The 12414-nt window shown below is 41.5% G+C and overlaps 1 protein-coding gene across 1 annotated transcript in view; it reads right to left on the bottom strand.

Annotated features, from left to right (window-relative positions):
• The window catches only part of LOC138741250 (ATP-binding cassette sub-family G member 4-like), a 125789-nt gene that overhangs the window by 85876 nt on the left and 27499 nt on the right, over nucleotides 1-12414 (bottom strand). Inside the window, exon 2 of the mRNA XM_069895029.1 lies at nucleotides 9561-9798. Within this exon, the coding sequence (XP_069751130.1) occupies nucleotides 9561-9798 (238 nt within the window). The remainder of the gene's footprint in view (nucleotides 1-9560; nucleotides 9799-12414) is intronic.

Here is a 12414-nt window from a genome sequence, read left to right on the forward strand (position 1 = left end):
CCCCATGACGGCACTGGAGCTGCGCATGGACTCGCTCTGGAGCATCTGAGATGCTGAGGATTTGGTGGATAGCACCTTTAGTGAGTTGGTCACACCTCAGCTTCATAGAGTTGAGGGAGATAGGGACTGGGTGACCAAAGGTAAGAGTAAGAACAGGAAGGTAGTGCAGGAGTCTCCTGTGGTCATCTCCCTGAAAAACAGATATTCCGCTTTGGATGTTGTTGGGGAGATGGCCCATCAGGAGAAGGCAGCAGTAGCCAGGCTCAGGGCACTGTGAGTGGCTCTGCTGTGCAAGTGGGCTGGAAAAAGAGTGGTAGGATAATAGTCATAGAGGATTCAATTGTAAGGGGAATAGACAGGAGCTTCTGTGGCCGTAAACGGGACTCCCGGTTGGTGTGTTGCCTCCCTGGTGTAAGGGTCAGGGATATCACGGAGCGGCTGCAGGGCATTCTGGATGGGGAGGGTGAACAGCCAACTGTTGTGGTCCATGTTGGTACCAACGACATAAGAAAAAAGCGGGATGAGGTCCTACAAGCAGAAGTTAAGGAATAGGACCTCTAGGGTAATAATCTCTGGATTATTGCCAGTGCCACGAGCTAGTCAGAGTAGGAATTGCAGGATAGATAGAATGAATATGTGGTTTTAACAGTGGTGTAGGAGGGAAAGGTTCAGATTTTTGGGGCATTGGAATTGGTTCTGGGGCAGATGGGATCAGTTCAAACAGGACAGTCTCCATCTGGGCAGGGCCGGGATCAATGCCCTCGGGAGAGTGTTTGGTAGTGCTGTTGGGGAAGGTTTAAACTAATGTGGCAGGGGGATGGGATCAGGAGTAGAGAGACGGAGGTGTTTAGCATGAGGGAAGAAGTCGGAGATAGGAGGGTAAAAAGCAAAAGAGGCAGGCAGGTAACCTCAGGGCAAAAATGTAAAAGGGCCACTTTACAGCATAATGGTGATAGGGTTAAGGCTCTGGTAAAAACAAGCTTGAAGGCCTTGTGTCTTAATGCAAGGAGTATTCGTAATAAGGTGGATGATTTGAATGTGCAGATAGCTGTAAATGACTATGATATAGTTGGGATCACAGAGACATGGCTTCAAGGGGACCAAGACTGGGAGCTTAGCATTCATGGATTTTCAATATTCAGGAGGGACAGACAGAAAGGAAAAGGAAATGGGGTAGCATTGTTGGTTCGAGAGGAATTAAAACCAATAGAAAGGAAGGATGTTAGCTTGAATGATATGGAATCAATGTGAGTAGAGCTGCAAAATGCAAGGGGGCAGAAGATGTTAGTGGGAGTTGTATATAGTCCACCTAACAGTTGTAGAGAGGTTGGGGGTGGCATTAAACAGGAAATTGGAAATGTGTGCAACAAAGGCAAGGCAGTTATAATGGGTGACTTTAATCTCCATATAGACTGAATGAATCAAATTGGTAAGGGTACTGATGAGGACGATTTCTTAGAAGGTATACGGGATAATTTTCTAACCCAGTATGTTGAAGAACCAATGAGGGAACAGGCCATTCTACACTGGGTTCTGAGCATTGAGGAAGGGTTAGTTAACAATCTTGTTGTATGAAGCCCTTTGGGCAAGAGTGACCACAATATGGTGGAATTTTACATTAGGATAGAAAGTGACAGGGTTAATTCTGTAACTCAGGTTCTGAACTTAAAGAAGGGTGACTTTGAGGGCATGAGACGCGAATTGATTAAGTTAGATTGGCAAATGTTATTTAAAGGATTAACTGTAGAAAGGCAATGGCAAGCATTTAAGGATCACCTGGATGAAATACAGCATTTGTTCATCCCGGTTTGGAAAAAGAATAACTCAAGGAGGGTAGTACATCCTTGGATAACAAGGGAAATCAGGGAGAGTATCAAGTGTAAAGAGGAAGTGTATAGACTAGCCAGGAAAGACAGAGGATTGGGAGAAATTCAGAGTTCTACAGAGGAAGACAAAGGGATTAATCAGGAAAGTCAAAATGGATTATGAGAGAAAGTTGGCAGGGAACATAAAAAATGACTGCAAAAGTTTTTATAGATATGTAAAGAGAAAGAGACTAGTAAAGACAAATGTGGGTCCCTTGCAGTCAGAAACAGGTGAATTGATCATGGGGAACAAGGACATGACAGAACAATTAAATAAGTACTTCTTCACTAGGGAAAATATGAATAATCTTCAGGAAATAAAAGGGGACCATGGGGTTAATGTGATGGAAGGACTGAGGAAAATAAGTGTAAGTTATGAGGTTGTGTTGGATAAATTGAAGGGATTAAAGGCAGACAAGTCCCCAGGGCCTGATGGTCTGCATCCCAGAGTGCTAAAGGAAGTAGCCCATGAAATAGTGGATGCATTGTTGATAATTTTTCAAAACTCTTTAGATTCTGGAGTAGTTCCTGAGGACTGGAGGGTGGCTAATGTAACTCCACTTTTTAAAAAGGGAGGGAAAGAGAAATCAGGGAATTATAGACCAATTAGCTTGACATCGGTAGTGGGGAAAATGTTAGACTCAGTTATTAAAGATGTGATTGCAGCACATCTGGAAAGTGGTGAATTCATTGGTCAGAGCAGCATGGTTTTATGAAGGGAAAATTGTGTCTGACTAATCTTATTGAATTTTTTGAGGATGTAACTAGTAGAGTGGATAGGGGAGAACCAGTAGATGTGGTTTACCTGGATTTTTAGAAGGCTTTTGATAAGGTCCCACACAGGAGATTACTACACAAACTTAAGGCACACGGTATAGGGGATATGGTATTGAGGTGGATAGAGAATTGGTTGACAGATAGAAGCAAAGAGTAGGAATAAATGGGTACTTTTTGGAATGGCAGACAGTTACTAGTGGGGTACCACAAGGCTCAGTGCTAGGACCCCAGTTATTTATGATATATATTAATGATTTAGATGAGGAAATAGAAAACACCATTTCCAAGTTTGCAGACAACACGAAGCTGGGTGGCATTGTAAGCTGTGTAGAGGCTGTTAAGAGTGTGCAGGGTGACTTGGACAGGTGGGGTGAGTGGCAAATGCATGGCAGATATAATATAATATGGATAAGTGTGTGGTTATCCACTTTGGAGGAAAGAATGGGAGGGCTGAGTACTATCTTAATGGTATCCAATTAGGAAAAGGGGAGATGCAAAGAGACCTGGGTGTCGCTGTGCATCAGTCATTAAAAGTGGGCATGCAGGTACAGCAAGCAGTAAAGAAGGCAAATGGTATGTTGGCGTTCATATCAAGAGGATTCGAGTACAGGAGCAGAAAGGTATTGATGCAGTTGTATAGGGCCTTGGTGAGACCTCACCTGGAGTATTGTGTTCAGTTTTGGTCTCCTTATCTGAGGAAAGACATCATTGCCATGGAGAGAGTGCAGAAAAGGTTTACCAGATTGATACCAGGGATGGCGGGACTTCCATATGAAGAAGGGCTAGAACGACTGGGCTTGTATTCGCTGGAGTTTAGACGATTAAGAGGAGATTTAATAGAAACGTTCAAAATTCTTAAGGGATTTGACAGACTAGATGCAGGAAGATTGTTCCCAATGTTGAGCAAGTCTAGAACCAGGGGTCACAGTTTAAATATAAAGGGGAAGTCCTTAGGACTGAGATGAGGAAGAATTTTTTCACCCAGAGGGTGGTGAATTTATGGAATTCTCTGCCACAGGAAGTGATTGAGGCCGGTTCCATAGCTATATTTAAGAGAGAGTTAGATTTAGTACTTGTGACTGGGGGATCAGGGGGTATGGAGAGAGAGCTTGAACAGGGTACTGAGTGGATGGTCAGCCATGATCAAAATGAATGGCGGTGTAGGCTTGAAGGGCCAAATGGCCTACTCGTACACCTATTTTCTATGTTTTCTACCATCAGCAGAAATTGCCTGAAGCGCTGTAATAGAAGATTTAAATCGTGTTTTTTTTACTTTTGCACCCTTTGCTTCTGGAAGGCTGAGAACCTGCTTGTTTTTTTAGAATCAGCAGACATAAGCTAAATTCCACCGAGGGGTCAGAGATGCTGTTATCTGAAGAAAGGACATCTGTGTACCAAGAACATTTAATCTTCTTGCTTGTTTTGGTCACAGACTGTCAGAGGCCTAGCCTTGATGCAAAATAAACCATTGTATTCAAAGTAATAAGCTGAAAATTATGTTATTCGATAGAAGCCTAGCATGCTAGCTTGCTCGCTTATCTTTCTTGCTGTGCTGGGAATAGGTGCTTGAGTAAGTAGTTTTTGGGTAATATAAGCCACGGTCCCGCTGCTGAAGTTTGAGACTCTCCGAGAGGTGGCAACATCTCTCAGCAAGAAGAAGAACTTCTAGAGTCCAGCCAACGTGCCAGTCAGGGGAGGTGGAAAAGCTGCTACCGGCGCCCTGACAACCTACTACAAGTGTGCAGTCGTTGCCTCGCTTCAGCAGTTGGGACCAGTCCAAGCGTTGATAAGTATAGTTGGGAAGGGCTTACATATTGTAGTTTGAAATCAGCTTTTGAATTTGTAATAAACATTTGTATAATCTGAACTGCTCTCGGTGTGTGTGACTATTTTCTTTCGGTAGCTCAAACACTGTGACCAATCTAAAACAAACAAAATGAGAGGTATAAGTTTACCCAAGACAAGTGCCTCTTGCAGTCAGGGAAAGAGAAGCAAAAGAGAGTCTCTCCCCCCACCTCCCTCCCACCCCCCCCCTCCCTCCCACCCCCCCCCCCCCACCCAGAGTCACCGAGTGTCCATAGATTCTCCTCCAGCGCTTCTGTAGCATCCACAGCCAGAGTCTGGTCAAAACCTTTGGCAACTCAGGCTCCAGATCGGAACTTCCAACACAGTCAGGAACCCTTCAGTACCCCCGCGCATCCCAGTTCTGATATCTGGTTTCGAACCAGTCTCCAACAATCCTCAGCCTGGCATGAGTTTCCCGACAGCAGTTTCCAGCAGCCCACGGCCTCCATGCGTTCCTCGCCTCATGTTGCCAGCAGCCCGCTGCAAAAATTGGTCTTTCAGCCACAGAACCCCTTCACTGGTCCGCCGCTATGGTCATCATCCCACGGGTCATCTCCTCTGCTTCTCCTTCCTCATTTTCTGGTGCCCTGCTCTAGTCTTCCGCTACCCTAGAGTCTGCAACCTCTCGTGGATGCTGCCGATCAGAGGCGCTGCCACCTTTGGTGCAGACTCCACAGTCATGTGATTTTTAATAAAACTACCATTGGCTCCTTTAACGGGTTGTACAAAGCCTGTGCAGAGCTGACAGCAGTTGACTGGGCGGTTGGACCCCACGGGGGGAGCACTGTATCTCACTCCCCGTAGGTCCACACCAGCACTGCCAATACAGTGGCTCCAGCAGCACCGCCATGTCCTCCTTTTGGCATAGCCTCCCTACCCAAGGGCCTCCCAAGCACTCCCGAGTACACAGAGAACCAGGGCAGGCCTGCATAGATCCACATGCACTGATCTGTCAATACCAATTTTTATTCTTAAACTAGAGGAATAATTTTCTCAACTATTTTCCCCTCAAGAAAGCTATTTCAGACTACCTCACTAAAAAAAAACAATCCATAAAGTCCTCTCTGTGAAGACTCTGTGAAGCTCAGGACTCATACTAACATATGGAAATCTCACTATGAGAGCAAAATGATTAAACACACAGATATTATTCATTTTATTTTGTTTCTTCTGTTGTATTCAAATGTTTTGTCTCCGTAAAGCAGCAGACAGCATTAGTGAAGAAATCACTTGAAAAGTCGGAATCATAATTATTGGAAGCGTAATTGGTAGCAGGTCATAAATTATTTGTGTAATGCACAAAAGTGCTAGGGAAACTCAAAAGGTCACATAGCATTTATTAGAAGCAAACGAATATAATCAACATTTCAAAGGCTATAGGCCCAAAACAGTGGTTATATCCCTTTTCTTCTGTGTGACCTGCTTGAGTTTCTCCAGCACTTTTGTGTATTGCACTACAAACACAGCCTCTGAAGACTTTCTTGTTTAACTCCATAACATGTTTGTCCTATTTTTCACTCTACTTAAGCTAATCCATCTGGACAATCCTAAAGTTTCACTATGGCAACAACTTCAATATTTGCTCCAAAAATCTTTATGGATCTATTTCCCTTGTTCATTGAAGAACTTTCTGACAATGGTTCCAGGTGGAAGTTAGTAAAATATTCAATTATAATCCTCACTTTGTGTTGTACAGAAAAATATTCTAGATTTCCTTTCACACTGTTAATTCTCATTTGTGGCCTTCAAGGTCCAGTCTTTGGAAAAACTTAGGGGAGTCCAGTCTTTGATCAAACCAGATCACTTTAGGTATGCCTTGAAAGTCTTAACTGCACTGCCTCCAGCACTTGAACTTGTCAATGTACACAAGTGAATGTAATAGTAAAGATGTGGCCTTGTTATAGTTCGGTCATACCTTCATCCAAGTTCTGTTCTGCTCATCCTGTGATCTTCTGTTCTGTTTCTTTCCTGCTAATATCAGACTCCTGAATGAATCTCAGGTGAATTAAATAATGTTGCCTTTGCTCTGTTGTAACGAACTCTCTCTGTAACTCTGCACTGTGGGTTTTTTTCTTACTGTACTATGCATCTGTAGACCAGCTGGACTGCAAACAAAGTGAAATTTCTCACCAAACCTCGGTAGATGTTTGATTCAAGTTCATGTTTATTGTTACAAGCTGAATCAGACCTACACGCTTGCTTAATCCTTGTGCTCCATTTACCATATCTATAAATGTAATAAACCTATCATCCAAATTCCATCTGCCTGCAATGAAAATCCCACCCTCAAACCAACCTCCCCTCCACACTCTCTCTATTGCCTGCTTTATTATCTAATTTTGTGGATTACTGTTAAATTTGGTCTGATGATGCTCCAATTGATGTTATTAAGCATGTTATACAATTGCAAGCTATATTTAATCAGCTCCATATACTATTAACTTTGATGTTTAGCTGTTCACCAAGTCTATTAGACCTCTTTTGGCTTCACTGTTGCCTGTTTCAATAGCTTTCACAGAGATTGCATCTGTACCATCAAGGACAGAGGCAGCGGATGCAGAAGGTAACCCCATCTGCAAGTTCTCTTGCCAGCCACATACCTTCCAAGGATAGAAATATAGCCCCTTTCCTTCATTGGGTCTAAATTCTTCAACTCCACCCAATAGTGGCACAAGAGTTGCTTCACCAAAAGCCCTGGACCAGTTGAAAAACATAGCTCACCATCACCTTCGAACCCAGTTAGGAATAGGCAATAAATGCTGGCCTCTCCAGCAGTCCAGGTCTCAAAACATTCTTTTTACATTTAGAAATATAACATGGTAACAGGCCCTTCTATCCAAATGTACAGATGTGACCAATTAATCTACAAATATCATTTGTTTTGGAATGTGGGAGGAAACTAGAACACTCGGAGGAAATCCCCATTGACATGGGGAGAATGAACAAACTCCCTTAAATAGCATGGGATTTGAACCCGGGTCATTGGTGCTATAATAGCATTGCATTAACATCTACACCAACCACATAGTGTTCAATGTAGAAGTAAAAAAGGTTCCCTTCCTCTACGCCAGCCATTCACAATCGGGGCCATACACACTCCCCTGCTTGGTGGGGGGGGGGGGGGGGGGGGAGTCATGGCACATTTAAGGTGGACCACAGACTGAAATCAAAAAATATTTATAATTTTTTTTATGTAGTTGGTAGGGGAGAAGTATGGAAGAAACTTGATTGCTTCATGAGGAAGGGAAACCATCAACTTTGAGCAAAGTCCTAAGGGGGTGGGGGGGGCATAGCCAAAATAAACAGTTGAGAATGGCTGCTCTGGGCAGTATTTTACATTGGTCCATATTACATTTTTTCCTACTCCCCCAGTTATGAAACACAATATGCACATATTTAATCTAACTCCTTCACTTTTTTTTGAACCTCTTCTTCCTAGTGCCCGTTCTTTCCCAGTTTGGTATCATCTGAAAAATCTCACTGAGTTTTTCAATCCAGGTCACAAGTGTAAATTAGGAAATAACAGTCTCCCCGTTCCTCCCCCTGAAGACTTGCACAATACTTCCACATCCCAATTCTTCCCTGATTTTATTAATAGATTTTTGACATTCTCTACACTTCAGAGAACTTTTTAAACAACTGAGGTATCTCCCAAAAGGTGCAAAGTTCCAATAAAAGCCTGTAAAGTGGTTTTCAGACTTCTTTCTTTCTACTCACATACCACTTTAAGTAATCCCTTACTAATCATCAAACCATCTATGGCACAGGAATTACTTAAGGTGATAAGTGAGTGGAAAGAAAAAGTTTGAAAACCACTGGTGTTAAACATCCACTGGAAGGCAAAGGTTATCATGAAAATAAAGTTGGACAGACTGGAGGCTTTCCTTCTGAAAGTCTCTCTCAAGGTATTTGGCACTGAAAACCCACCCATTGTCAATAATGGATTAAACAAAAGATTCTATCGAATCATATTGTTAAGCAGTACTACACTGCTTACTTTGGTTGATTCAAATTGAATCTAGTCACAAGCCATACCATTCAGCAGGAATTTCAAGAAGCAGTCTTTTAAGAGGACGGTGATGGTATAGTGCCAAAATTCCAAAACTGAAGTATTGTATCTAGGTTATATCCAGCAGCTTTACTTCATGAGGAGTTTGAAGAGATTGGGTATATTACCAAAGACTCTTGCAAATTTCTACAGGTGCGCCATGGAGAACCATTCTGACTGGTTGCATCACTGTCTGGTATGGAGGTGCCAATGCACAGGACAGAAAAAGACTGAGAGTTGTGAGAGTGCCATCACAGGCACGAGACTTCACTCCATTGAAGACATCTACAAGAGGCGATGCCTGAAGAAAGTGGTCTCTTTCCTTAAGTACCCTCACCACCCTCTTTCCATCAGGAAGGAGGTACAAGGGCCTGAAGACAAACACCCAAAGGTACAGAAACAGCTTATTCCCATCTGCCATCAGATTTCTGAATGAGCAATAAACCACAGACTCTACCTCACTTTCTCTTCTTTGTGCACTAATTTATTTAATTTTAAAAATTATAATTTTGAACAATATTTCCACCTGTAATGCTGCTCCAAAACAACAAATATTGTGGCATGTTCATGACAATAAATTCTGATTCTGGATTCTGATTCAAGGTTTTCTTTGAATAAGTGGATAAAGGTGTCAGATCAAAGCTCATGAATTAAGCTGTGGTCTAATGGAAAGAAAGTTAAAGGAGTAAATGACCTACTTTTGGGAGATTCTTGATATCTCAGAGTAGTTTAAAAAGTTCTCTGAAGTGTAGAGAACGTCAAAAATCTATGAATAAAATTAGGGAAGAATTGGGAGTATTGTGCAAGTCTTTAGGGGGAGGAACGGTGAGACTGTTATTCCTAATTTACATTTGTGACCTGGATTGAGAAACTCAGTGAGATTTTTCAGATGATACCAAACTGGGAAAGAACAGGCACTAGGAAGAAGAGGTTCAAAAAAAAAGTGAAGGAGTTAGATGTACTCTGGGACGATATTAAAATAGCCATTATAAGATTATAAAATTATAGAATAAATCTTCCCCTACCTCTTTTCTTCCAACATGGTCCCTCCCTTATAGAGTAGGAGAGATCACTGAATTCTATATCCACAGCTGGGCGTTTGGGCAGATGGGAGAATCGTTGGGCCTCTGTGATGTGATTTTCCACCTTCTTCAGGTGTGTGGTGAGGAGAGGTGCATCCTGTGACCCTCCATTACATACAGTGTCTTCCAAAGCAATTGATACACAACCAGCATCAAGTGGCTTTTCAGCCATAACTCCACACTGTGGGGAAAAGAGGGAGAAAAGTTAAATCAGGATGGATAGACCTATGACATGTCCTCTGCTCTAACACATTTCAGGAAATGAGCCGAGACCAGCACCAGCTTTTCCCATTGTTCGTTACTGGGTAATGGATATTGATCGAATACAAGCCCATGGATTCCCACAGCTATCTTTACTCAAGCTCATTCAACCCTGTCTCCAAGGGGTCCATAAGACCATAAAGCATAGCAGCAAAAATAGGCTATTCATCTATCGAGTCTGCCCAACTATTTAATCGTGAACTGATCAATTTTCCCACTCAGCCCCACTGCCTGACCTTCTCCCCATAACCTTTGATGCCCTGGCTAATCAAGAATCTATCAATCTCTGCCTTAAATATACCTTATGACCTGCCTCCACAACTGCTTGTGGCAACATATTCCACAGATTTACCCCCATCTAGCTGAAGAAACTCCTACACATTTATGTTCTAAGCAGATCCCCTACAATGCTCTTGGCCTAGACACTCTGACTTTGGGAAATAACCTTTCTACATCTACTTTGTCCCTGCTGTTCAACGTTCAAAAATTTGCAATTAAATCCATCCCTCAGTCCATTGCATTTTTCCAGCTACATCTTCAACATATCAGTTCCAAGACTTTTCCACAACAGTGTTATCTCATTAACCACAGCATTCTCTCCACCATAGTCAGTAGGTCTCCCAACCATGTCCAAGACACTTCCCACACTTCTACTCTCATGCACTCTCAATCCGCCCAGAGCGGAGATAGGATTCCTCTTGTCCCCTTTATCTACCAACAGTCTTCACATTCAACAAATAATCTTGCTGGCACATCAAAGAACATCATTGTGTTGGCCACTTCTATCAGAATGGAAGAGATACACTGTGTATAAGATATCAAACTTAACAGAAATTCTATTCAGGTAGACTTCCCAGAGCATCTTAAAAACAAAATCAGCTTACATTTATTTTTTTTCTCCTGAACTATCAGGATAATGAAAGGAATGTTTTTCATGGTGCAGAACTTTTGTTGACTTCATTAACATTATTTATGCTATCAAGTCCCCTCTCATTTCTGGGGTACACTTCAGCAGATTCATGTGACCATGAAATTGAAATTAAATATATTAGTTTCACTGCAGTGCATGTGAAATATTTTAACAGGGATGTAAAGGATATTAACCATATAACCATTTACAGAGCGGAAACAGGCCATGTTGGCCTTTAGAGTCCGCCCCAGTTCACTGATTTTGTGCGTGGTTGTTTATAATTTATTCAGATGAATTTAAAGCTTTTTTCTTCTTTTTTTTTCACTTTATAATTGAGTGGAATTTTCTGTTCAAAGTTCTGGAGAAATTTAAATTTGGTTCTTTTTTATTGGTTGGATTAAAGCTTTATATAGTAAACCGGTAGCTAGAGTACTGATGAATGGTTTGATTTCGGAACCGTTTAAATTGACCCGATCGACTCGTCAAGGTTGTCCTTTATCACAAGCATTGTTTGCGTTAGTGATCAAAAAAATTGCAAGTCTTTCTTTCACAATCACTGGGAAGATAGAAAACTGGTAAAAAGTAGGGAAAATATCCTATTAGCACCATATTATAGAGCATACTGAGATGATGAGCCAGTGGCGGATCTGCGAGTTATTTAGTACACATAAATGCCCAAAGAATGAAAATGTAATGAAAATATACAAAAATCATAAATAAAAAATAAAATTAAAGTTACATTCCAGGGCACATTGTTACTGGCAATGCTTTGACTACATTCACAGTCCATGCTGCCACACTGTACAACAGTGGGTGAGACCCATGCCATGTTCCCACATGGCAGGTTCTTCACTGATTCACATCCATCTCACACTTCAACATCAGCAAATGAGTCCTTCAGACAGACATAATGCCTGTCCATACTCCCAATTGGTGAGCGGCACAGAAGATGCAAAAGTCATAATGAGCTAACTAAAATGAAAATTATTCCTGTGCAGGTGAAATAATTATGACAAATTTTGACATAGAAATTAATTTTTCTTTCTTTAGAGACAAAAAGGAAAACTTCTATCAGCTCCATGTAAATGTCACCTTGAATTTACCATAATAAATGTTTTGCAAATGCGTCAAGATCAAAATGTATCCAATGATCTTATTTGCAGCCTTGGGCAGTACTTACTGTGAACTGAAAAGCCAATTAATCATAGAAAATGGGAAACGGAACAAATGCCCATTATCACAACTATTCTCATGCTATTATTGAGCCTTCATGAGCTGCAAAGGTGTTTATGTCTCCAAAGTGCACAAATATGTTCTTCATATTGACTGCAAATAGGAGAAATTTAACAGGTTTCAGTGAGTACCATAGGTACCCTGATCTCATACTAATTGAAGGTATTACGCCAAGTTACATATAGTCTTACAGATTCATTTCACGGGTTGGTGAGTACCCCATGAGATCAATGAATCAAGAATCTTCTTATTTCAGGCATATATATGTATTCATTAGATAAAAATAAAACAAACAAAATTGTGAAATATGAGATGCATCTTCCAAAAGAGATGTTTCCAAGGTGATTCCACAGAAATACATAAATGATGTAGAGAAAGCTTCAATGTAACTTG

Source organism: Narcine bancroftii, chromosome 8 (assembly GCF_036971445.1).
Source record: "Narcine bancroftii isolate sNarBan1 chromosome 8, sNarBan1.hap1, whole genome shotgun sequence".
NCBI classification, from domain to species: domain Eukaryota; kingdom Metazoa; phylum Chordata; class Chondrichthyes; order Torpediniformes; family Narcinidae; genus Narcine; species Narcine bancroftii.